This window comes from Oxyura jamaicensis, chromosome 17 (assembly GCF_011077185.1).
Source record: "Oxyura jamaicensis isolate SHBP4307 breed ruddy duck chromosome 17, BPBGC_Ojam_1.0, whole genome shotgun sequence".
NCBI lineage: Eukaryota > Metazoa > Chordata > Aves > Anseriformes > Anatidae > Oxyura > Oxyura jamaicensis.
Genome location: NC_048909.1, coordinates 3,589,295 through 3,616,057, shown reverse-complemented (window position 1 = coordinate 3,616,057; position 26,763 = coordinate 3,589,295). Strand labels below are relative to the sequence as shown.

Sequence of the window (26,763 nt, the reverse complement as noted above, 5' to 3'; positions counted from 1 at the left end):
AGCAGGCCTGGTCCACCTGGTGGTTTGGTGATAGAAACGTGGTGGTCGGTGGGACGGTGCCCTCAGCAAGACCAGGCACTGGGTGCTCCTAGGAGCTTCATGCAAGAGCTTTATGTTCAGCTTTCTGCTTCCTGCAGGGCTAACTAGTGAGGGTGGAGGCTGCCATTTAAAGCTCTTCGTAAGCATTGAAAACTTCTAGAAGATAACACATTGTATCTTTCTATGAGACCTCCTGTAAAAGTTGTCACCCAGCCCCTCCACCTTTTCCTGCCATTTCCTTTAGCAGCTCAGGGTGCTCCAGTGGAAGTGCAGGCTGTGACCGCGCTGGGGTTGGCTCTGCAACCCTTCCTGAAACACACGGGATGGGAAGAGCCACCGTGGAGGCTGCTCCTGTCACCACCTTCTTGCTCTGCAGATTTTAACGTGCTCACAGCACGTGCACTCACCCAGATTCATCCCTCTCCGCCTCTCACACATGGGAGGTAGCAAAGGATGGCAGCTCTGTCACACTGGCACAGGACTAATGAGTAGAGTCGTTAATTATGTAATCAGTCATTTCCCTGCTGCTTCTTCCCTCCTCCTTGTCGTCCCTCTGACCTTTCTATCAGATCGCTCTTCTCCCCATCAGATGGGCCCTGATGGCTGAAATCAGAGGCAGGATTTCAGCAACCCGATCGTGGCTCTGCGCTGGCATTTTGCAGGGTCGTGCTGGTGTGAGGAATATCGGTAACACGCATCCCACTCCAGCTCGAATTTCATTCAGGAGTCTTCAGGCTGCTTCACTGATAGCAGAAAATGAGTTTTACTGTGACCCGGTGGTGCAGTGCAGCAGATCAGGAAATGTCCAGGCTTGGGGCTTTCTCTGCGGGAGCACAGGTGGAGATCTGTGGCATGGAGGAATTCCATCTGTGGAAGAGGAGAGCTCTCAGTTTAAACATTTGTCACAAATCCTGTGTGGGGCTCATCCATCCATGTGCGCAGGGAGGACAGCACAGCCTGCACCGCGCCAGCAGCCGTGGGGCCCAGACCTCACGCTGAAGGGCACAGTGCATCCTCCGTGGGGTTTGATGACCCCAGCAAGGACCAGGAAACAGCAGAGAGAGCAATGCAGGCAGCAAAGGCACTTGAAGACAGAGCAGATGCAAATCTGGACTTGTCTCACAAAGGAAAATGAGTGAGATTTATGTTCTCCTGATTTCGTGCTGTGCTTCAGGCTCCACGCGACAAACCTCAGCGGGAAGCTGCTGAGCACAGAGTCCCTGGGGTGGGCTGTGCCCAGGGAGGGGACGTGGGGCTCGCTCCCACCTCCGGGCATCACCGCTGCGTCCAGGTCAGACGCGGTTGTGGGTCTGAGCACAGCGAGGGCAGCCCAGCCCTTTGGGAACTGCAGCAGTTGTTCTGCCGGGTGGTGCAGAAGGGTGGCTTGACCCTGGATGAAGGACCTGCCTTGCCCCGTGCTGTGGTGGGCTGCACCCCAGTGAGCTCAGGGATAAAGAGCCAAAGGGTGAATCTCCCTGGGAGTCCCCCGGGAGATGCTCTTTCAGTGATGGATTTTACAGGGAATCGAGGTGGACGTTGGGATTGAACCAGCGTGGTCTGGCGGATTTTGTGAGGTCCTACACCTGAAAACGATCACTGTGAGGAAATAATCCTTTAATGCATCCTGGGGAAAAGACAAAGGACACTGTGGATTTGGTTAGAGGTGATAACAACGAGCCAATGCTGTTACCAGTGTGTCAGGGTACGGGGACCCTGCACCGCGACAAGGAAGGACAGGGAGGACACGCAGCCAACAGCCCATGGGAGACAACAGCAGCAATCTGGGGGTCACGGAGCTGTCCTTGGGGTCTGCAGTGGCTCAGAGGCAGGGGCCAAGCACCATGATGATGCTGAGGATGTGGTGAGCAGGGCAGGGCTTTGGCGTGAGCCAGTGCGGGCAGCGGGAATGGTGCTGGGCTCTGTGGGGCTTGCAAAAACAAGCTCACCAGTGGAACCTGTGCTGCCTACTTTTATAGAGGTTTGTTTGTGTGCTCTAAAAACCCTCCTGGAGTTTTTTTTTTAATTTTTTATTTCCCTGAATGCCCTGGACTTGCAAGGCTGTTCTTAATGGTGTTACGAGACATCTCCTCTGGGGTGTGAGTCGGCTGCAGGCAGCGGGCAGAGCAGGGGCGGCGAGCGGGGTGCCTGCAGAGGGAGGCAGCGGGGCGCTGGGTGGGAAGGGGTCGGGAAGCCCCAAAGGGAGGAGGCTGCTCCCGGGGCTGCCAGAGCAGCTCTCCGGGCGTGGGGCTGCCCTAAGGGCGAGAGGCGGGGGGCTGGAAGGGCTCGGAGCAGCGTTTTGCAGCCCGAGAGCCACCAGAGGGCAGCAGGGCCTCACGGACCGTGCCGGCCACAACTGCCCCCGCAGCCCCACCGGTGGCACGGCCACACCGAGCCCACACCACTCCGGGGGGCTTCCACGGGCACCCTTCTGCTCGCCAGGACCGGCATAGGAGATGCGCTTGAGTCCCATGTCCCTGCCAGACAGGCTGTGGCGATGCCCAGCCCCAAGCTGCCCGTGCCACCCACTCAGGATGCCACACCGAGGGATGGAGGCATTGCTCACGGTTCCTTGGTGAGCTCCCGCGTGTTGCAGCCAGCGCATGAGCCCCCCACACACAGGCGTTGCTGGCTGCTCGGTGCCTCGGCCCTTACGGTGTGTCCTGGGTGGCAGCAGGGGCTGGCACTGCGCTTCCCGTGCACGTGGCCGCACGCATCCCGAGTGGGTTCCCCCGCCATCGCCCCACGCCTCCCCGCAGCGCCGCGTGCCCAGCGCTCACAGCAGGCAGCCATGGAGCCGGCCGAGCTCCGCACGGCCCCGTCGGCTGCTGCTCTGACAATAGCTCACTGCAAGAGAAATTCCCCGGCAAACACGCCGATTGATTTCCTTTCTCGCTCCCTTTCGATGGATTTGCAAACAAACGGGGTGTTTTTCTGCCGGATAACAAACCGGCAGCCGTCTTGGCCATAAATCCCCACCTAAATCCCTAGCTGGTGGCCAGGGATGGAGGGAGGCAGAAGGGGAAGGTGGACCAGAATGTCCTCTGCCTTGTGTGGAAATGTAAAGCCCAGGTCCTAAATTAGTCCCAATTGATCAGGCTGTGGGTGTCAGTAGGGTAAACCCAGAGGTGTCCCTGCCTGGGTCTGTTCCTTAAATTCTCTCACAGCTTCAGCCGGAGAGCCTCCTCCTCTTCTAGTTCCAAGCTCTTGTGCTGTTGAAGAGCTACCACATCCTAGCCCTGATGTGGTTGCATACTCGTGGTCAGTGGAGTGATTCCCGGTTTTGGAATGATTTGGGATCTTTTGGAAAAGGCACAGTATGAAAGGCTGGACCATGAGCAAAGCCATCGCCTCCCGGGAGCCCTCAAGACCAAACAGCTCTCCAGTTAGGTGTTCTGTTGGTGGTTGTTACAGGAGGAGCGTTACCATGCTTCCCTCCTGTCCCAGCACTAGGAGGTGCAGCTGGTAATGCTGCGAGCCTTTCCCCACGTCTGTAAGCGCTGCGTCCCGAGCAGGGACCGTGCTCACTGCAGGCAGTGGCCTCGTGCTGTGGGGTTGTTGAGTCCTGGTGGGGCAAGGAGACAGAGCCGTGCACCGGGACAGGCAACTGGTGCCTCTGCATGCCCCGTGCTGCTCATCCTCCTTTCTTACGCAAGGCTTGACGCTGAGCGGAAGGCTGTGATTTTATTTGTTGTGTTGTGTTTTTTTTTTTTCTAAATACATATTTCAGACAAACAAACAAACTAATAACTCCCACAAGTTGCCGTGATGCGTCTAACCACATCCGCGGTGCTGTGCTTCCAAGCAGATGTTGCCAGGACTCACTGGGTCGCCAGCAGCATTAGCGAAAGCACGTTCAGATGCAAGGGCCGATAAGGATTTCCCCCGTCCTCCCTTCCGGCTGCAGCCCCCGTGGCCGAGCCTCGCCGGGCTGCCAGGCTGGGCTCTGCAGAGCTCCCCAGCAGCGGTCACCTGCAAAGCCTTTCCCTGAGAACAAGGCAGAGGCTTGGGAGGCGTGCTCTGGGAGGTTACCCCTCCGCGCACGGGGCTTGTGCAACGAGGACCTGAACAATGAAGCTAAATTTACTCGCGCTGGACTTGGCCCAGCTTGCAGTGAGGACAACAGGAGTGTTTCTGGTGGCTTCACTGGCAGCCGGCGATGGCAGTGCAACGTTACGTTTCAGGGTCTGGTTCTGATTCTCCAATCCAACGGCACGAACTTCCTTTGACTTCAGCAGGAGCAGGGCTGGGCCACGCGTATGTAAGTCCCAGCAGCAGCCAGTCAGCTGGGTCTCATTGCTGGTGAGCGCTCCGCAGCAAGGAGGTAATAAAAGCCAGAGCAAGGCTCCAGGAGTGTGGGGGGCTTCTCCAGTTCCCTGTCAGGTTTGCCCCGGGGAGAGGATCTGTGTGTGCAGGCGGCAGAGCAAATCCCTCAAACCTGCCTCTGAGAGAGGGGAGAGGGAGGCCCAGGGACCCCTCGGCTCTCCCTTGGCCCAAGGGGCAGTGGCAGGTCCAGGAGTACGCTCGTGTATTTGGGGGATTACATCTCTCAGATCTCAGTACCTCCTCTGTGAGTCGCTGCGAGTGACAAGTGATGTGGGTAGGAAGAGGGCAGCATGCTCTCCATCAAGGAAATCACCAGCTTTCGAGGGATAAGTGCAGCCCGAAGACACCCGGGGCTGACGCTTTCATCCCAGAGCACGTCCACCAGGAGCAGCCCTTCCTCCACGCCGCCTCTCCCCGGCCCCGGAGGAGCTGGCTCGCAAGCAGGTTGCGCTGCTGGCGCTCTCAGATAGGTTTAAATAGCAGGAGCGGGGTGATTATTTTGTTAGGACTGTACTTAAGCCCCCAAAGCTCGTTCCACAAAAGCTACCAGGATCTGCTCTCCAGTGCTGATGGCTTCCAAGTGCTCATCTGGATGAGAGCTGGCGATTTGGCAGTGAAGCCCATCTCCCTCTGCTGAGCCATGTCCTATTTCATTTTCCTCATTTGGAGTTGTACCCAGAGCCCCTGCAGTACGAGGGAACACCGTGAATTAGTTTCCAGCACACTGAACTGTTAACCTCGGCTGCAGTAACCCCTCACGTCCCCAGGAACCCAATCTACAAAGCAATTCCTTTCCCCAAAGTGATTGGAGCTCCAGCTGCAATAAAGAGGATTAAATGCAGACGCCCATTACCACCTTACCTATGAAGTCCGCCGTGCTGACAAGTCTGCCACCCGTCACCCGGCTCCACGGTCAATCTTCTGTGGCTGAGGAGGTGGCTGATGAGGGGAGCTGTGCTGCACACGCAGCCTCCCCGATGAGCCGCTGCTTTTCCACCTCATTTTATTTGCAGCCCTCTGCTCTTCCCCATGTGCAGCTTTGTTTGGTGACTGCTGCTGCTAATGGCTGTGCCCAGCCTGTGTTTCCATCAGGAGGAAGGAGGAGCCCTCGCCTTCGTGCCTGTCCCTTTGGAGAGCTCTTCCAGCCACCACCTCCACCGCCCTGCCATCAGTGTCACAGAACTGTAGGGGTTGGAAGGGACCTCAGAAGATCATCGGGTCCAACCCCCCTGCCAAAGCAGGTTCCTCAGAGCAGGCTGCCCAGGTAGGTGTCCATACGGGCTTTGAATATCTCCAGAGAAGGAGACTCCACAACCTCCCTGGGCAGCCTGTCCCAGTGCTCCATCACCCTCACCATGAAAAAGTTATTTCGCATGTCGGTGCGGAACTTCCTGGGCTCTATCTTGCGGCCATTGCCCCTTGTCCTATCCCCACAAACCACTGAGAAGAGGTTGGCCACATCATTCTATCTCCCACCCCTCAGATATTTGTACACATTGATGAGATCCCCCCTCAGTCTCCTCTTCTCCAGGCTGAACAGACCCAGGTCTCTCAGCCTTTCCTCACAGGGGAGATGCTCCAGGCCCCATATCATCTTTGTGGCCCTCCGCTGCACTCTTTCCAGTAGATCCCTGTCTTTTTTGTACCGGGGAGCCCAGAACTGGACACAGTACTCCAGGTGAGGCCTGCCCAGGGCAGAGTAGAGGGGGAGGATCACCTCCCTTGACCTGCTGGCCACGCTCCTTTTAATGCACGCCAGGATCCCCTTGGCCCTCTTGGCCACCAGGGCACACTGCTGGCTCATGGCCAACCTGTCGTCCACCAGGACCCCCAGGTCCTTCTCCGCCGAGCTCCTCTCCAGCAGGTCGTCCCCCAGCCTGCACTGATAGGTCTGGTTGTTCCTTCAAGGTGCAGGACTCTACACCTGTCCTTTCCTGTCCACTCTGCCCTTTCCTGGCAGTGGAGGATAAACGAGGTGGATGGAGGGGCAGGATGTGCTGGACGAGCTCCCATTCCAGCTGGGTTAGCTGTCCTGCAGAGAGGAACCCTTGTTCAGAGGTTTATTTTGCCTTTTCTGACCTTGGCTTGCTCCTTCCAAACCGAGGTGGCAGCTGAGGAGGACCAGCAAAGGTTGCTCTTCCCACTTATCCATCCCCCCCATGCTACTTACTGGTACTCTAAGAGCCCCTGGGGCCACAAGCACTATGCACATACGCGTTGCGTGCCCCGTGCTCCGAAGCAGAGGGGATGCAGGCAGAGAGGCCCGGAGCAGAGAGCCCAGAAATGCTCCTGAAACGAAGCATCCCCACGCCGTGCTCCAGCAGCGTGGCCGTGCCGCCCACCCAGCCTGGGCTGCCTTCAGGTCCTCCTCCAGCTGTTGGTAGAAGCCTGGGTGGGGGTTGACACTTGATTGTCAGAAAGGCCTGAAACTGTGTGCCACACCTCGAAACAAGCCGCAGCCAAGCCTTGGCTAAGCGATAGCCCATGTTAAGGCCAGATCCAGCCCCTGGGTGCCTGCGGTCTGTGATTCTGGGCTGGCAAGCCACCGGCTCAGGAAGGAAGGTTTCAGATCCCATTGCCCATCGTGAGATGAAGTGATTCCGTTTTCTCTTCTGTCATGTATACATGCTCTCCCTTTACGCCTGACTCCAAAACTTCATTCCCGTGCAAGAGGTGACTGCTTGAGCTCTGCTGAACGAGCTTTGCAGCCTGGAACGGTCATTGTCGCCTTCTTCTTTCTCCTCTTTCTCTAAGTGTCGTTCCGTGGCTGTGGTACAACAAGAGTTAGTCTGACCCAGAGGCCAGCAGAGGCCCAAACCTTGCCTTGTAGCTTCCCTCTTCGTGAGCCACCCGGTTTAGCAGTGTCACGGCTTTCCCTTACGAGGCTTGCCGTTGCCTGGAGCCACTCTCCCAGCAGATAATCTTTCCAGGAACCAGCTCTGAGGCTCTTTTTCCATGTCTGTGTATACCATTGTCTCCCGAGATACAGAGACACCTCCGCCACAGCCTTGTTTTAATTTATCTTAGCAACTGTCCCCCTAATCCCGCTGGCAGACGGGCTGCTTGGAATTTGCTCATCTTCCCGTGACAGCTTTGATCCCGCGCACATAAGTGTTCCCTGACAGCCTGGCAGAAGGGGAAGGGCTGTCCCTAGCCTGAAGGGCTTCAAGAGGAATGAATGAATGCTGTGTTTATTTGTATTTCTAATTGACAAGTGCCTTGCCAGATCAGCTGCATGTCACTGCAAGCCGAGGGCACGGAGACAAAACTCGTTCCTTTGCAGCAATTTCTCGGGATGGGGAAGTTGTTGCTGAAGGCAGCATCCGTCCCCCATCTGGAGCAGTGTTGTGAGCCCTGTTTGGGCACAGGACAAGAAAGGTTTCTCTTCTGTAGGCCATGAAGCTTGGGTCTTCCTTCTTCGGTCAACCCAACAGGAGGGATCCAATCAAAGAGTTAAATCAGCAGCATACAGCACGAAGATGGGAGTCGTGGCTTCTCTTCTCAGGGTACCTCCAGGTGCCCTTTCCTGGACCTCAGTGATCTTTTGGGCCAAGTCAGAAAAAAAGACAGGCTTTCTGGGTTTCTCTCCGTGTGGATCAGACCACCAGGAAGCTTCACAATGGGTTTCAAAGTCCTGAATGTTTCCTCAAAGCAGGGTCTTGACAGCTTGGTGTTGGAAATGCTCCCGTCTGTTCCCCCTGTGGTGAGATTGTTCTGCTCTGTCACTGAGCCTCTCTGCCACGGGGCTTCATCCCACGCCGAATCCCCTTGCCTGCCTCCTCCGGTCACTCTCCGTGCCCCTCCTAACACATTGCCCAGACGAAGGGCAAGGGGACTGGGAGGGCTGGTGCCGGGGTGGGGTGAGGGCACTCAGTCCCTGACGTGTCCCTTTGGAGAGGTTTCTCCTGGCAGGGAAGATGCACTTGGGTGGTTTTGTTCCATTGCAAAGCACAGAAAGTGAAGATGCAAATTGCAAATAAAAGAGGAACGAGAACACAGTCACTTCTAGAAGGGTTTGGCTGGAAATGTTCCCACTTTCGACCCGCTCCCAGGCAGTGACCTGCAAGCCCTGGTTTTTCTCCTTCTCTCTTTGACCTTTCTGGTTTCCTGCTCCCACCTGGCCCACACCTTCAGCAGCTGCATTTATCCTGGCTCCAACGAAGTTTGGCTTTGGGGGAAAGGACCGTGCTGAGATTTCTTTAATCCTATTTATTTTCTTCCCTCTCTCTAAACCAGAAACAACCGAGCTCGGGAACAAGAAGGAATTGAAATCCATGCCATTCATCACCTATCTCTCGGGCCTGCTGACTGCACAGATGCTTTCTGATGACCACCTCATCTCCGGCGTGGAGATCCGCTGCGAGGAGAAGGGGCGCTGCCCATCCACCTGCCACTTGTGCCGGCACCCAGGCAAGGAGCAGCTCAGCCCCACGCCAGTTCTGTTGGAGATCAACCGCGTGGTGCCTCTGTACGCCCTGATCCAGGACAACGACACCAGGGAGGTGAGTGAGCCGGTGATGGACCAGCTCCACCACCGGGAGCCTGCTGGAGCCACCTCCCAAATCTTCCTCTGCCTCCGTGTCAGTGCTGACTTCCCTGGAAGGTGGCAGTGGATTTGTGTGCGGGTTTCATGGGGAAAGCACGAGTGCAGCCGGAGGGAATAAGCAGCCCCTCGGGACAGGCCCGCAGCCACAGGAGGTCACTGTTACTCCAGGAGGGACCAGCAAAGCTGGAGGTGACCCTCTCCTGGGGCTGGGCTCCTCTCCCTCCTGTGAAAACTTCAGTGTTAATTGTTTGTAGATTTATTTCCCACTTTCTCTGTTCCCGGCAACCCCCCACACCCCCTGCAGCCCCCTAACCCCAAACCCAGAAATGACAGACCTGCTTAAAGTCACTTATTAGCACCGAGCCTGCACTTGATTAAGATGCAGGGAGAGAGCCAGCACACAGCAGCTGTGGGTGGGACACAGAGGGCTGCAGGTCTGGAAACAATCCTGGCAAACTGGAGGTGTGACCACCAAGAATGATGCCTCCCCCTCTCCCAGATCCATGGGCAAAAGAGCTGCCACGCTTCTCCTGGCACCCGGGTCCCTTATGGGGACTGTCCCTCCTTGGGTACCCCTTGATCCCGTTCCTGCTCTCCCATCTGTTCATCTTCCTGGTACTTCCATGCAGCCATGCCTGCTTTCTGTAATTTTGCTCCTCTCCCCTTCGTGTTTTCCCTAAACGCCCTTTCTCCCACTCTGCTGTCCTCATGCTTTTCCCACTCCTCTCTGTCCTCTGCTTTCCCCCATCCCACGTTCCCTTGGGAAGGTCTCACCACCAGGCCCGGCATCAGCCCTACCTCACTGCCTTCCAGAGCTGTGGAGACCTGGCTTGGCGCCACCCCTGCTGCACCCGCGGCCAAGAGGGGTTTGTTGCCTTCTCCCTGCAAACAGAACAGGGATTTCTCCAGAGCCAGGTGCCATTCACTGCCTGTGCCCTTTCCTCACCCGTCTGCTGTTCCCGTTGGGAAATGCTCAGTAGATGTTGCCCTGCTTTTATGTGGTGCTGGGATCAAGCATCCTGCCTATAGGGAGAGCAGGGGGAGAGCTGGTTTCCTTCAGGCAGGAAGGAGGGGCTGCCAGCAGCAGGATGGCAGTACCCCGTGGGGGGTGAGGGGTAGGATAGGCAGTGGGGAAGGGGCTAACAGTGAAAGCCTGCAGAGCCCAGCAGACTTGGGGCACCCACACTGACCCTGCTGACCACCAGCCCTGTGCCCTGCTGGCAATGCCACCCTGCCAGAGCTGCAAAGGGCCCTCCTCCTCCTTGAAGGTGCCTCCCTCCTCCTCTTCCTTGTCCTGGGGTGCCTCCTTGTCCTGGGAACCCAGAGCCTGCTTTTCTCCAGCAGCCTCCTCCTCCTCCCCGGGCTCAGCAGAGGGCTGGTCCCATCGGCTGCAGCTGGAGGACCGCCCGCATTGTGCTTTTTGCCGAGGCGCTGGGGAAAACAACAAACAAACAGGCAAACAAACAAGACCCCAAAGAAGCAGCCAAACAAGAGGAGCCCCGGCCATCCTCCAGAGGGCTGTGTTAACCGTGTCCCTCCTCCTCCTGGCACCTGCCCAGCGATGGAGGTGTCCCCGACAGAGCCCGGCTGTGCCAGGTGCTGTGTGTAGACCTGCTCCCCCTTCCCTTCCTCCGCAGCTTGCTTCTCACCCTGCTCTCCATCCACCTCATGCAGGACACTTATTTCTCACCCTCTCCTCCCCCTGCTCCCCTCCTGCCCATGGCCAGGCAGGGCCGGTCCTCGTGCCTGGTGGCTGCCGCCCATCGCTGCAGGAGGAGCTCGCAGCCCTGCTGAGCAAACCTCCAGTTGGTGCCTGCACGGGGCAGGCTGCTGGAGCCTTCCTGCCAGCGGTGTGTGATGGGCAAAGCCTCCCCAGCCTCTCCCAAGGAGATGGAGCTGGCAGTGGCCAGGTTATGGAGGGAGAGAGAGACCAGGAGAGGGCCATTCGCTCTGAGAAGCCTTCCCCTCCGTGGTGAGACCCAGCAGGTGTGCCTGCTTCCCCTGCCAACGTGCCGTGAAGCTGTTGATTTCAATTGCTGCCTCGGTCTGTGCAGCAGAATGGGTGCTCGAGGGGTCTGTGCTGCAAGCAGTATCTGGTGTAAGGCCCGCAGGGTGAGACTTCTCCAGCATCGCTTTGGAGTCTGGGGGTGGTCCCAGGCACTGGCAGTGTGGCATTTGCCCGTGGCATAAACAAGATTTGCAGATGTCTGGGGTGAGCACTTGGACACTGCAATTTGGAGCACGGGAGGGTCCCTTTGTCCAGGGAGGGGGGACGTCAGGATGGCAGTCTGGGGACACGACCGCACAAGCACCGGCCACGTCCCTCCCTCCGAGTGCATCATCCGCAGCTCACGGCTCTCCTGCTCACTGCTCTCCTGCCTGCTGTTCCCCACTTCTGTGAATAATAACTGGCAGAGCAGATGCTGACCCTGTAGGAACTGCAGTCAGGTCCCAGTTCTCTCATACTAGTCCAAAAAAATAAAGGGGGAAGGGGAGATAAACAAAAAAAAAGATCTTTTTCTTTGCATGTATGTACAGATAGATTGTTATATGTTATTCCAGAGGGAAGGAAAGGTCGTTAACAATATGGATGCTCACATCTATAAAGTTCTGTTGGTTTTCTATGATAAACCTAGCCTCAGAAATACGGCAAGATGCAGGTAAAGAAATGTTGCCCATGGTTTTCAGTAGGTGTTGTCTTTTCACCTACCTCAGTAAAGGGAGTCACACACTGTTTAAAATTTACAACTGCTGTGAGAAAAATCTCAAATAATTTTCTTCAGACAGGATCTTCCATGAAGCTATTTTATTCGCGATTGCAATGGTGGCTGTCCTGTCAGTCAGGAGTGTATTTTAGTAAACACATCGTAACCTTTTATTCCCTATTACCCGATGCCTGATCACCTCCCCTTTTTCCTCATTGTAGTACTCAATTTCCTCATTGAGTACTGCAGGTTCCCAAGCTACTCGACGCTCCTCTATACCATCTATGTACAATTTTTATTTATTCAACCCTTTAATTTCTCCTTTCTTCTGTTTTGAGAACTTGTGATCTTTGTTTTACTGTTCCCACACTGCTCATCCTGTTTTTTCTCAAGCTTCTACCTTGTTTTGGAACAGTGAGACCTTCTCCTGTCCACTTACCTACCTTAGCATTTCTCCTTATTATGACTACACAGCTACCTTGGAATAAAGAAAAAGAATTCTCTACTGCAAAAACACAGCTTAGTTTCTCACAATTCCCCCCTCTTCTTTTCTTACTCCTCTTGTTGTCTTTGCACCTCTTCACATACCGCACTCTGGAGTTTTTCCAACGTTAAGGTGCAATATTCTTCTTCGGACGTCACGGGGGATGACAGATACACAGTGCCGTTATTATTACAGTACCAACAAATGGTTGTTTGAGCCAATTCTGGTCAGGTAACCACGAAGTTAGTTTCTCCCAGATGTTTCTAAATCCCCAGGAATTGTCATCTTGAGCTACTCTATGTAGGATCTTGTTGTGTTTTTTGTTGTTGTTGTTTTTTTTTCCAAATATTTTTGAGATCAGTCAAATTCGTCCCATTTGATCTACATATACACAGCAATTAGTATTAATTACAGTGCACGCTCCTCCTTATGAGGTTATTAACAACTCTAATACTATTTGATTATAGAGTACTATTTTTGCAAACTTATCAAACTTATTTTCTAGTCCTTCAGCTATAGCTGAGATATTTACAATAGCATTTTCTAATTCCCACCCCATTCATGTTTTCCCCCAGGTTTACTGATTTTTCAAGTATCTTCTTAAAGCAGAATTAATTTTCATTTTCAAAGTAGTAAATCTCAGTGATGTCAGCTGGATATTAGAAAACAGATATTTAGCAAATAGATTAAATAATATTTATTAAATTGATTAATAAATATTAACAAAATAATGATCTATAATAGATTATAGATAATATTAATAGTATATAATAGATAAGAAAGAGCAGTCAGGCACTGGAACATTGGCAACGACAGCCATGGGGAAGGCTGAGGTACTCAGCAACTTCTTTGCCTGCGTCTGCACTGGCAGACGGGCTTCCCAAGTCTTTCCTTTCCCTGAACCCGTAGATGGAGGCTGGGGGATCAAAGTCCCACCCGCTGTAAGTGAAGAGCAGGTTTGACGCCACCTGATGAACCTAAACAGGTACAGGTCTGTGGGACCTGGTGACGTGAATCCCAGGGTCCTGAGGGAACTGGCTGATGGAGCTGCCAAGCCTCTCTCCATCAGAGCTGAAAAGTCCTGACTTTGGGCGATGTCCCTGGTGAGTGGAAACATGGAAACGTCATGCCCCTACTTTTCAACAATTAAAACAAAGGATTGACCAAAGAGCACTACTCTTCAACAATTAAAACAATTAGGGGACATTTCTTCTCAGAAGGAGTGGTCAGGCATTGGAACGGGTTGCCCAGGGGGGTGGTGGAATCCCCATCCCTGGAGGTGTTCAAAAGAGATGTGGATGTGATGCCTGGTGTGAGAAAACATCTCAATTTTCTTCAGACAGGATCTTCTGTGAAGCTATTTTATTCGCGATTGCAACGCGATTTAATTCGCGATTACACATACGTATTTCCATAGCACAGCGTCACACGCTGCTTGAATTCCCCAATGACCCTCTTGATGTAAAACAGTTAATATTTACCTCATTAGCACTTTATTCAGCATTTCTCTCCCATCAGGGAGTATCTGTTTTCCTTTGGACTTCGTGACTCCTAATTCTTTAAAAACCTCTTTCCCTTAAATTTTTTTAGTTCTTTTTACTTTTGGGAAGGGGGAGCTCAACAGTTCCCTGCATCCTCTCTGGATGTATTCTTCATGCCCCCTCAGACACTAGATGCCCTAAATACTTGACTACTTTTTCTACAAATTTTAATTTATTTTCCAGTGCTTTCAAGCCCTATTTTCCCAGAAAGTCGAATAGTTTGTTAGTGGCTTCTTGTGATCTTTGTTTTACTGTTCCCACACTGCTCATCCTCTTTTTCTCAAGCTTCTACCTTGGTTTGGAACAGTGAGGCCTTCTCCTGTCCACTTCCCCACTTAGCATTTCTCCTTATTTTGCCTACACAGCTACCTTGAAATAAAGAAAAAGAATTCTCTACTGCAGAAACACAGCTTAGTTTCTCACTCTGCCTCATCTACAAGGCCTTGTTCTCGGTTTCTGATGACCTTGCCAGACTTTAAGTGCTGGGATTTAAGTTTCCAGGCTGAGTGTCTGCCTTGGGCTGATTTGTGATTTTATTATTATTATTATTATTATTATTATTATTTGTATGCATACATGTTTGATGTCAGCTAAAACTGACCATTTCCAAGAGAAAGATTAGGTGAAAATGTATTGCTTTGCCTGTGAGGACTAAGCTGGAAGCTCTTTATTTCCACGTAGCTGGGGGTGGCTATTTTCTCCTTGCTTTGAAGCAAGGACCTGAAACTTAGAAGTGCTCCAGGAGTCAGGTTCTGCCTCCTGCTGCCCAGGGAATGCTCCTCCGAAGCCATTTGTGCTCTAAGTGTCAGGAAACCTCAGCTGTGGCTGATCAGGGGGAGTTTTGGTTTACGGCTGCAGTTCAAAGCCTCTCGTCAGCCCCTGGCAGCGTAAATGCGTGTGAGCCAGCTCCAGCGAGCGCCTGGCACTGCTGCTGCCGGCACTGCAGACGTGGAGCCGGGGGAGACGTCACCCCGCTCCTGCCCGAGCATCGCCCCCAGCATCGGGCTGGGTGAGCCCATGGGGTGCCCTGGGCAGGATGATGCTGGGGACCGGTGGCCGCTCTTCTCCTCCCGGTGTGCAGTTTACTGACTGAGCCTTTGCGAGGGAGTGCCCCTGCTTCCCTCGGTGGCTTAACAGCATTGTTGGAGAGCTCGCACAGAAACTGGTACCTGGGGACTGTGCTGGTGCTAGGGCAGGGACGTCCCAGGCTGCTGCTGCCATCCCAGGACACGCGGTGATTTCAGGCTTTGTCCAAGAAAACATTTGTGGAAGGAGATCTCAGCTGCCCCAGGAGCTCAAAGCTACTGGGGAGGGAGGCAAGGAGAGGTGTGGGTCAAGGAAATGTGTTCAGAAGCCCAGGTACCGTTTGAAGAGTGTTGTTGGATGGCTTTTTTTGCAGCCATCATGACTACTGTGGTTGTGGGAGGAAGGTTTCACAGAGAAGGGGCCTCTTGCTGGAGCAGGGACTGCTGGAGTCTTCTTTCCACTGCTCCTGCTCAGCTGGTGAAGGTAAATGAGCTCAGGGGGGTTCCTGGCACTGCTGCCATTACAGAGCTGCTCCTCAGTCCAAATGCTGACAACGTGAGCTCAGGAGATGTGAAAAGACTGAGTGAGGTGGTTTCCCTGGAACCTGCATCATGTTTCGGCTGATCAACGCTCTCAGCCCACATCTCTTCTGCTTCGCTAGTGCCCTGTAGCAGTGCAAGCACCAGAGTGTGGTTAAAGCAATGATCCCTCCACTGCCGTGTCCAGATGAAATTGGAGGAGATTCTTCACTGCAGGATTGTGGAAGAAACCTACACGTGTGTCCGTGGCTGGTCAGACCCAGCAGCAAGGAGCCTCTGCCCATTTTGTGCCTTTCAGCTGAAAAAAGTGCCCCCGGGCACTTTGAGGTCTGGATGCTGTTGAGGGCATACAGCGGGAGAGAAGAGAGACCTGGTGGCCCTGCGTGGTTTCCCTAGTGAAGGTCCCAAAGCGAAAGGAGAGGACAGCTGCACATCACCCCAGCCAGAGAGCCAGTTCTGGTGGCCTTCCTCCTCCTCACTGCTGCATCGAGATGCTCCTGCCTAGCTTCACCCCACGGGAGGGGCAATACACTTCTCCCCGATGCAGCTCTTGAGTCCTGTCGCAGAGAAGCCCGTGTCCAGCAGCACGGTGAGCAGGGGGAGGTGGAGAGCACTGCGGGTTTCCCTTTCTCCTTTCCCGTGGTGGAGAATCCCCCCTGCAGCCTCCAGCCAGCACGAGCCGGGAGAGGAAGGAGGCGCAGCCTGCAGCATCATCACTCTCGCCTTTTTGCTCCTCTGACTTCTCAGCCCCGTGCAGCTGTGTGATTGACCAAGAGCCCAGCTCGCCTCGATAATCACCGAGAGGCACCGGCGAGAGGAGACAGCGGGCTCGTGTATCCTGCAAGCCTCCCAGTCCCCTGAATGGGCTGCGGGAAGGTGAGGCAAGCAGCCAGCTGGGGAGGCACCCGGAGGAGTGGGGGACGCCCCAGTCCCCATCCCTCCCACCCGAACACGGCACCGGGACCTGGGGGAGGCAGGGGCAGGCGCCTTCAGCAGCGAGGTCTGTCTGCTTTGTGCTGTCTTCTCCCTCCCCCCAGACAAACAAACACACAAAAACCCCACGGCTCGTGCAGAGCAGCTGCAGAAGCACTTAGAGGGTGGCGGGCAGGAGAGATTTATCCTGCTCCTAGTGGGGAAATGGACTCGAAACCCCATTGCTTGTATTTAAGGAGACAAATGGACATTGAGCTTGGATTTTGGAAGACCCCTAGGACCTTCATTTAATTTGAAAATTGAGTAATTTCAGCATTCATCTGCAGCCACAACACCCTCGCAGCGCACCCAACCCAGCCCGTGGCATGGAGGGAGCGCGGGGCCGGCCGGGATGTGTCTCTGCTGGCCTTGGCAGGTGCCCAGCACATGGCTGGGACCCCACCAGGGCTCTCCGTGTGGCCAGGAGCTGCTTTGCCACCTGTGCACGCTTGCACCAGTGGTGTGCATGTGCTGGAGCAGAGGCACAAGCAGCGGTGACATGGTGGCAGTGGGTTTGGAGAGCGGTGTTGCTTTTCCTCCCTGGTTCCAGCTATCTCCGCGCCCTTACTGGGTGCACGCTTTGCCCTGACGGTTGCATTTCAGCATCAGTGCAAAGCACAGTCGGCTTTGGCATCTCCCGTTGGTGGGATTTGGTCAGATCTCAAGGTCAAGGTTGCCTCATACTTGCTGTTCATATGGTGATGTGCGATGGAGCCTTACCTTGGCTGCATACTTGGAGCACCGCTGTGCCTTTACACCAGCCCTGAATTACCAGGAGGGACACTCCGAGAGCCTGTAACAGGGTGAAACATCCCTCATGCATCCATCACCACTCACTGCTCAGGGTGAGGGGGGGCCCACCCTGATTTGTGCGGACAAGACTTGTACTGGGGCTCTCCAGCACCTGGGCAAGAAGCTCTCTGTGTGTCCCTGTCGTGTGGCCTTGGGGATGTGGCCCCTGGAGGGCAGAGCAGGGGGAAAGGAGCCCAGCCTCAGCGCCGCACGCAGAGCGTTGTCCCTCCCCGTGTCTGTTCTGGAGCAGCCTCTGAAGGCGCAGGGAGCTGGTGCCAGTGATTTCTTTTTCCACTGCCAAAAACTGAAAGGGAGCCAGGGTGAACGGGGACAATGTTTGTATTGTCGAGGTGAGATTTGTTGTTGTTGTTGTTTGGGTCTGGGCTTTTTGGTTTGTTTTTGCTTTATTTTAATATCTGTTAATTGGCTGTCCTCCTCCTCATGCCAAAGCCCAGCACTTGTGCATCCCGATGCAGCCCCAGCCCACATCCGACTCGCGTTAGCCGGGGGAAGAATGGAGGCATTGTAACCACCCGGTGGGGAGCTGTGGAGCCAAGGTGTGAAAGCGGAGCCGGCTCCCTGGGCCGGGACGCTCCCTGTCCCGCGAAGGCTCTCATTTTCCCCTGCTGCCAGGTTTTACAGTGTCCTCTGCTGCTCCCTCGCTTCTCATAAATAACAGAAACCAGGATGCTGCCCACCCTGGGTCCCTTCCAGCACCCTGACCTTTCCAGCAGACCGCTGAAGAGCCTTCCCGGGATGAAGTGCTGGTGATGCTGCTCCCCCAGGACAGCAGCCGGAGGCAGGCAGGGTGTGAGCAGCAGCAGATGAGATCACCTGCCAGCAGCAGCAGGGAAACTTCATCCTCCTTTGCTGTGAACCTGGAGCAGACTTTCAGACGCGAACTGCGTGATCCTGGAAAGAGTCTCTGGCCTGGGAAATCCTTCATTTTCCTTCTCCTTTCTGTTTGTTTTCCTCCTCCCAGAGATGTCTAGACTAAAGAGGAGCAGCGTTTATCTCCTGTGAGCCGCACTGAGCCTCACTGTAAGGGCATGGAAAGCTTCTCTTCCAGCCACCCTATCGTGGAGATAACATCCCGGCCAGGCTGTAAATGCCTGCTTGATCCTGCATCCCATGCTCTTCTTTCCCTTGATGAATAGGCAGCATTGCTGTTATCTACGGGCTGCACGGAGCATGGCAGCGCCGGGGAGCTGCGGTCATCAGTGAGAAAAGAGAAACTCAATGAGAAACTTCAAATGAAAGTGATCAGGAAACCAGTGCACAAACCACAGCGTACCGAATCAGCGGCTTCTGGTTCATCTAGGGTATCGACCTCCAGCCTACCTGCTTGTTTGTGTGTTGTTTGTTTGTTTTCCATCATCTCCCTGAATTCCCTTTTTAATTTTAGCAGAAACTGAGGTGTGCATTCCACCCATAAAGAAACGTAGACATAAAGCAGCACTTGGGGCAGATTTTCACATCCCTACCAGCCATGGAGAAGACCAGATGTGCAAAGAGAGATAAGCACCCAGCACACACCCTTCCCAGTGCCCCATCTGGAAACAGCAGCCTCCGTGCTGCACGCTGAGTCCTGCAAACGCTGATCTGCAATGTTCCTCGTGTCCTATAATTCTTTCTCTCTGGGGATGTCAACAGCAAGCCCACGGTCAGAAATAACTTGCTGCTTCTCCCTCCATCAGCTAGGTCTAACAGAGGACAAAGGAAATGTTCTCTGTTCGTTGCAGAGCGTCTGAGCTATAAAACGGGGCCAAATGGCCTCCCCCGGAGCACAAATAACAACAGGAGATAGATCCATATGCAATCGAGTGTAGGATAAATGTGCTTAGCTGATCATTCATTGCCTAATATTTTTTTATGAATAGGCTTAACTTATGGTAAGATGGGACTTTATGGTCCTGTAAGTCTTGCTGGTGTCAAAGCAAATGAACTAGCCATCCTGTGGGGGAACTATCAATCCAATATATGCGTGCGCATGGGTGTGGGGAGTCAGGCCTATTATACCTTTAAGAGCAAATTAGATGCTGTTCCTATGATTCATAATGCTATATATCTAATGGCATGACTCGTCATCTAGAAAATAAACGTTTTGAGCCAGTTTCTCATCTCATAAATTTCCCCTCTGGCACTGAAGGACATAAACTAAATGGGCTGACTCACAGGCAAACAATACAATTTGGATACTTTTAAATGAAAGACAAAATTGCCTTAGGGCACAGAGGGGCGTTGAGATGCTGGGGAGCGGCTGGCAGAGCAGGGACAGCGCTGCCAGGGGGCAGAGCCGGTCCCGGGGAGCCCCCGGCCCTTGCAGAGCCTGGTGGCTTTGCACAGCTCCCTGCCTTGGTGTGGCCGCCACGGCCAAGCATCCGCTGCAGAGCTGGAGGTGTCGGAGAGGGGCTCGTAACTGTGCCTGCTGCCTCCTGGAGGCACAAGAGGCTGCACACTGCTGAGCGAGGTGCCAGGGAGGGCAGGAGATGCCCTGGGGGATGCTCTTGGATGGAGGTGTCTGCATGTGCTGGTCGCAGCTCTCCTGAGGCTGCAGCTGCCCGCGGGACAGCTCTCAGCACCTTCCCTACGTCCGTTGTCCATTGCCCTTGGTCATCCTCTGCCACCGAGCTCCTGGACGAGATTATGGGGAGTTCATGGAAAGAAGCATGGGCTTGGTCTGAACACCTGGCTTCAGGGCTGGGAGGACTACGGATAGAGCTCCCAAAGCTCCCTGAGACCCTTCATTTGTGCCTGGAGTTTCTGTGGACCAGCGAGCATCCCCAGGGGGCAGGCAGGCGTCCCTACGGAGGGCACAGAGCCTCCTAACGCAGCGGTGAGCAAGAGCCCCATGCACAAGGAGCCCCTTTCTGCACGGTCTTACCTATTTCCCCCCTCAGCTTGCTCCTGCCACTTCCCCGTCCTTGTAGGCAGGAAAACCTGGAAAACGCCAGGCCGGGCATCCTGCTGAGCACCGGGGGAGGCTGAGCACCAGCGTGTGCCAGCCGGCTGCTCCTCCGTCAGCGAGGGTCGGGAAATGGGAGGCTGCAGCCCGCCGTAACCCTGTTACTGCATGGAGGGGCGCTCGCCCTAATGAGTGCAATTGAAGGCCGCATCGATTAGCTAACCTCGTTTGCGCGAAGGCTGACACAAGGCAGATGGCGGCTGTGTACCTGCAGGATCTAATTACAACGTGGGTAAGGCCGGGCAGGCGCAGCGGAGGGGATTGCTCATCCAGCGTTGCACTTAGCATGGAAAAAAAAATACACCCAGAAAGGAAGGATTGACTCTTGGATTTGGCAAAAGGGCAGGGATGGGGTGGGTGGGATTTCTTCCCCGTGTTGTGCAGGGGGTTTGTGGCCAGGGAGGGAGCGTGCTGAGCGGCGGGGTTGTGGTGACAGCCGAGCGGTGTCACCGGTGTGACAGTGCAGGGTGCCAGGGTGCTGCTGTGAGCAGGCAGGGGGACAAGGTGCTGCAGGCTTAGAGCTCATGGGGACAGAGGAGGTGGCACAGTGCGTGTCTGTGTGGGTGATGGGGATGGGGCAGGGCAGAGGGAGCAGGCAGAGGCACGGGGGACACATGGGCTGGGACACGTTCCCCCGGGCGTCCCCACAGGGTCCCTTCTGACACCCCCATATTGCCCCTGGGGAGGGTCGAGGCTCTGGGCTGGGCGCAGGAGAGGAGCCGTCCCTGCACCTGTCCTTCAGACCCTTATTTGCGGAGCATCCGCTGCCCGGTCTCTTTGTCATCCTGTATTTTTTTTCAGATGACCTAGTTATTTGTCACCACTGCCTGCTGTGTGCACAGAGCGCTCGAACTCACTGAGGCAGCACGGCCGCCGCCTGCTGCCTGCATCCACCCGGTGTTATGGGGCTTCGGTGCCTTCTGCAGCCCCCGAGGGAGCCCAGGGGCCGCTCCTGTGGCCCTCTTTTTGTTTCTGTCCTGCACAGACCCAGCAATCTCTGTGGACACGCACCCACACCCATCTAGCTGAGTGCCAGACAGGTTCCCTTCTGTCTTCCACGCTTCCCATTACTTTGTGATGCCCTTTCCAGCCCAGTGCTTTAATTACGTCCTAAAGAAGGAAGTAAAATAACATCACATTTTCTCTCTCTCAATGTTTTTTCCCCCTTCGGGAACAGTCCCGCTCCGTAAATGTCTGGGAGCAGAGGTATGGCAGAGGCAGGCGCCGTGCTGAAGGTGCCGGTGCGTTTGGGGAAAGCGACACAACCCCAAACAATAGCAGCCCTGACGTCAGGCTCTATTTATACCTTCTCCTTTCATAAACGTCCCCAGGACGGCGCTTTTCCTACAGTTCTCTGCTAAATGCCACATCCCCCGGAGCTGTCCCTGTCCCCCCAAAGGGCACGCTTTATCTGCAGGGTGCGACCCGGCGGCGCGGGCGGTATCGCCGGGGCCAGGCATCCGCAGGCTGCGGCTCCCGCAGCGCTGCCGGGCGCGAAGGAGGGTCTGGGAAGGCAGCCCGGCCCCGAAATGCGCGTGCCAAAAGGTTAAAGGCATCACAAAGAGGTTTGTTACAGCGGGTGGTGGGGTGGGTTTTCTAGCGGAGGTGGTTTTAGCTCTGGCTGGGTTTGCGTGTGGGAAGAGACGCTCGCTTCCATGCCCATGGGGCAGGCAAAGGGGAGCAGGAGAAGCCACCATAAAACCACTCGATCTGAGCCGAGCAGCTTCTGGGGTGAGGGGTGCACTGTCCTGGACCACGGGGACCCCGTCCCAAGCTGGAGGCTCTGTGGGGTCAGACTGGGGAGCTCGGTGCAAGAGGTTCAGCCCCGGATGGCAGCGGGTGGGCGCCGCTTTGGGGGGTCAGTTTGCTTTACGGGAGCTCCGGGCAGGCTGAGGGCAGCCTGCAGAGGGGAGGCTTCCAGCTGGAGAGCACCCACAGGCACCTGGTGGGGTTGGTTTTGCTGGTTCTGCATTTTTTTCTTGTGAATATTCCTTATGCGAGTGAATAAAGCACCGGTTTGCTCGCAGGAGGCAGCATGAGCAACGCCACCTGCGATGGAAGTGCTCTGTGTTGTGGGGTTGCTGCATGGGGTCAGAAGCGCATGGACATGTGGAAAATTTCACTGCTACAGCATTGAAAGGCCCCCAGAGGTGATGTCCTGTGTCACCAAGGGGCTTGTGTTTGTGTCTGGGGCAGCTCGGTCCTCCAACACAAGAGCCCCCTGTGCATCGTGCCGACACCTCCCATCCCCGCCCCACAGCAGCACCCCGAGAACCCCAACCCCAATCGCTGTTATGAGGGAGCTAAAGCCCAGGGAGGTGGAAGGGCTCACCTGGGGCCACGCAGAGAGCTGGTGGCAGGGCAGGGAGGACCCCAAGCTCCCCCAGCATTTCCCAAAGCCCGTGTTGTGTGCGCACGGCGCTCAGCAGCGCACGACCAAGCTTCTGGCTGCCTTTCCTGCATCCTCACCACGCACATTCACGCTTTGTGTTCTCACGGCAGGCTTTCAAGGGCGCCCTGATGAGCTCCTACTGGTGCTCGGGGAAAGGCGACGTGATCGAAGACTGGTGCAGGTGCGACCTCAACGCCTTCGACGAGAACGGACTGCCGAACTGCAGCCCCCTCCCGCAGCCCATGTACGTATCCCCACCAGCCCCCGCGGTCCCCAGCGCCGGCCCCGGTCCCGTGGGACGTGGCTCAGCCCCCGGGCACCTCCTGCCCTGCACCGCTGAGCCCAGGGCTGCGGGCCAGGGCGCCTCGCTGCCTGAGTGATGCCTTTAGGATATCCTGGCTCCGGCTGTGGCCCCTGGAAGGTTTCCTTCCAGATTTTCATCACCCGATTAGCAGGGCTCGTAGAACGGGATTTCAAATGCTGAAAGAAATGGAATTACGGCGCCATTCACTGCGGCTTGTCAGAGCGAGAGCAAATAAGGAGCAAAGTGATGGGGAATTAGCTGAGAAAGCAGGAAGACTGGCTCCAGTGAGCCACGAGGAGCAGAACACCTTAGCGAGCCAACATCCTCAGAGGGGAGTCTTTTCCTATCCCGAGCTCAACAAACACGCTTGTACGTGTGGAGCCAGACGCTCCGTAGCCCTGTGTTGCGTTGTGTTGCTGCTCAGCCCCGTGCAGGGCAGCACCTCCGTGCTAGCACGGCCAGCAGCCCAAAGCTGCTCTGCCTGACCCCGTACCCCACTCAGATCCCCGCAGCACTCTGTGCACAGCTGCCCTGGTTTTCCTTTTGCTCACGCCCATCAGAGGCTTGCTAGTTTGCAGCTGGGTAAGCTCACAGCCACACCTGCCCCTTCTTTGCTCGCTCCCAGGACAGCCCAGACCCTCCCTTTGTGTAGGCTCAGCCCCACAGAGCTACGTGGAGGTTAGGCTGGGTCCTCCCCTGTTCTCTTGCTCCTGGGCAGCTGGCCCTTGGTTCCCTGTGGAGCTGCTGAGCTCCGGCAGCTCTCCCCGGAGATGAACCCTCCTGCAGACAGGACATCTGGGGTTGCACAAGGCTCTTGTAGGAGCCGGGAGGTAAGAACACTCCACCCCAAGAGGCTGTACGCGGCTGGCAGCTTTTCTTTTGTGCCTACCTACCTGTTCTCCCTTCACCCCCCTGTCCCCATGGTCTGTGTGCACGTCCCTGGGTGTGACGGTGAGAATTCGGGGCTTGTGCTGCTGGGAGAGGGAACCCCCGGGAAGGGAGCTGACGCGTTCCTTGGTTTCCTCCTGCCCAGCCTGCGGCTGTCCCCCAACGTGGAGCCCTCCAGCACCGTGGTGTCTCTGGAGTGGCTGGACGTGCAGCCTGCCATCGGGACCAAGGTTTCCGACTACGTCCTGCACCACAAGAAGGTGGACGAGTACACGGACACCGACCTCTACACAGGTGGGTGGCGCTGCGGCCGGACGGCTCCGTGCGCTCCGGAGCGCGTGCAGCGGTGTGCGTGGTGCTGAGCCCTGATGGGTGTCCTCGGAGCTGCTGCTTCTGTACAGAAAGGCGTAAAGAGCCGAGGCGTTAGGTGTGGTGTTGACAGCTCCAGGAGAGGTTTCTGAAGGCTTCTGTGGAGATGGGTATAGGAGGGGAAGGGGAAAAACAAAAATACAGCGTGGCGGAAGGAAGAGATTTGCCTCTCCTGGGTAGGAGAGCTGTGAGCTGAAGCTCTTGAGTGAAATGACTTGAAATGACTGATGCATCAGCCTGAAATGCTTCAAGGCGGTAGGTGCAGGGGGAAGGTCAGCACACAGCAGCCAAGGGCTGCACAGGTCTGTTCCACCAAGCAGGGATTGTGTGCCAGCGGTTAGAAGGACACTTGGAGTTACCTTGCACAGCCAGCGAGGCAGTCTGAAGCCTGCAATGTTTAGAGGGATCACTTAAGCAGCACGTAACTTCTCCAGGGGAACCTGAACCTTCCCTAAGCTGGAGCTCGGTTTTCAGCTCAGGCTTGGGCTGAGCGCTCTGTGCCCTGCGAAGGCTTTGTCAGCAATTCAAGCCGTGCTGCAGGAGCTGCTGGGCAGGGCGGAGGGGTGCGAAGGACGGAGCTGGATTTGAGCGAATCAATGATTTATTTCAGAAAACATCACTGGATGCCTTGCGTGATGCTACTGCTGCTTAGAAAGCCAGGCAAGACCTCCTGCTGCTTTCTGCTCAAGGACTTTGGGTTTAGCTCATTAAAGCAGCTCGCGGGAGATGCCGGAGGCAGCCTGGTGCTGGCTGACGCTGAGACCTGCCTTCTGCAAAGGGCCCCAGGTGCTGGCAGTACCACATCTCTGGCTGGGGGGGCTGCAGGAGAAGGTTTCCACCCGCAGCTGGAGCGAGGCATTGTGAGGGCTTGTGGACGGGGTGATTAAAAACCTCCCTTGTTTAAAGGTGGGGCTTGGTCAGCTTGTGGCACGGCGTGTGTGGCCAGGCATGGACATGGCTGAAATTGGGGACAGGGCTGGTGCTGCTGTGGCTGCTTTTACCGTCAGATGCAAGCTTCTGTTCTGTAAGAGCTGGACTTTTCCCACATCTTCAGAGACCCCAGGTGTTGGCGGAGCCCCCCACAAGCAGGAGCTCTGCTTCCTTGCTCCTACATCAGTCCCACCCTGCAGAAACTTCCTCCAGCACCTTCTTGCCAGGGCTGTGTTTCCACTTTCTTTATTCCTCGGTGAAGTGTGGAAGAAGGCTTGCTCTTTATCTTGGAGGGGCACGCTCCAATCATGGGGAAGGAAAACAAGCCACCGAAGTGCCGTGTTTGGGATGGGGATTCCAGATTGCTCACACGTCGGTCAGGTGAGGCCAGACCGGGGAAACACGGGGTTGCTCCTTTGAAGTGGCTGGAGCTCTGCCTGGCAGCCAGAGTAGTGAAACACAGATTATTATTATTATTTTCTTTTTATGACTGCCATGTGTTAGGCAATTGAATTCATTGTGAGGAGCTGCCCTCCCCTCTACCTGCTCTGGGGGACTGTTCAGGACAGAATGACCTCATTAACAATTAAACAGAAAAGCCAATCCTAGGCCTCTCCTTTTTTTCTATGCTGTTTATAACCAAACAACATTCCTTCCTTCATTCCTTTCTTACCCTACAGGCCCCTGATTCCAGATGACTTGACTCTTGCGAGTACCTTGCGTAGGTTTGCCGAGCTGCTGGCTGCGACAGCTCTCAGAGGCTTTGCGTGGTACCGTGCTGCTTCACCCTGACCCAAAACCCAGCGTGGGGACTCCCTCCCCACCATCGCCCACCCAACACGCTGCAGCATGGCTCCATCCCATCCGAGCAGCACGCACAGAGAAGTTGAAATGAGGTCAACCCTAGAAGGGGGCTGCAGGAAGGGAGATCTGCAGGTTGTAATGGATGTTGCCAGGTCTTCCTTCCCCACCAGTCCTGTGGCCGGGGGCAGGTAGGAGCGGGTTGCTCCCACTGCTGGAGGTGCTCCCTGGGTAGTTGCAGAACATTGGCAGTGCTGGACTGGGAGGATCTTGCCAGGTGTGAAGGCTCTTGAGACTGCTGCTCTTCATCCCTTGGATCTCTTGAGTTCAATCACGTAGATTTTTTTATGGCTGTGACCTTTTATTACAGTTGTAACCATCTCTTACTGTGATCCGTGGCACTGGCTGGGCTCTTCAGCCCTGTGGCAAGCTTCACTTCTGGCTGGTACCTGGCCCCTGCCTTCTGCCCCCTGCAAAAACCTTCCAGGCTCTCAGACTTGCGAAACTCCTTGGCCTCCCCCTTGCTTTGCAACTGGGGGATGAAACCTTTCCCTTGAGCCACAAAATATCTGCTCCTTTTCTTCTTGGAGCTGAGTCAGGAGCGAGGCTGGGGGCTGGTTGAACGCGCGTCCCCTGCTCCTGGGATGGGGCAGAAGCAGCCGGGAGCCCGTGTGGGTCTGCTGCCCCCCGGCTGGATGTGGATTATAAAGAGGCTTCTTACTGGTGCTTGGACGTGCACAGCCCTTGGCCCATCTGATGCTAATAGGAGCAGTTCCCGAGGTGAACTTGTGTGCGAAACAAACCACGCTTTCAACACCACCGCGTGGGGAGAGAGCGTCTCTCTGCTCGGGAGCCAGCGGAGAAGACAGAGCAATTACATCCCAAACTGTTTATTAAAACTTGTGGAAATTACTCATAACTCCATGTGTGTGATGGCTTTGTAGTTGAGTGATGCTCTTTGTTTGAACATGAGGCTCTTGAAGAGGGCGCAGGCGCGTGTGTGTGTGCGCGGCCGGGCCGCCAGCGCATTATGTCATGGACGAAGCAGGCGCTGCACTTGAGAGAGGGAGAGAGAAATGTGTTTTACAGGGTGAGGTACAAACTGAAATGGCTGTGAACATCTGGAACTGATATTAGGCTTGGAAAA

The 26,763-nt window shown here is 55.3% G+C and overlaps 1 protein-coding gene across 5 annotated transcripts in view; it reads left to right on the top strand.

Annotated features, from left to right (window-relative positions):
- ASTN2 (astrotactin 2) overlaps positions 1-26,763 on the top strand; it is a 329,185-nt gene that overhangs the window by 220,533 nt on the left and 81,889 nt on the right. For 4 of the 5 annotated variants that reach the window (XM_035342005.1, XM_035342004.1, XM_035342006.1 and 1 more), the window contains 3 exons: positions 8,599-8,864; positions 22,435-22,568; positions 23,662-23,810. In XM_035342005.1, coding sequence (XP_035197896.1) covers positions 8,599-8,864; positions 22,435-22,568; positions 23,662-23,810 — 549 coding nt within the window. Of the gene's footprint in view, positions 1-3,218; positions 3,298-8,598; positions 8,865-22,434; positions 22,569-23,661; positions 23,811-26,763 lie in introns of those variants that run through there. The other variant, XM_035342008.1, reaches the window with a different exon arrangement.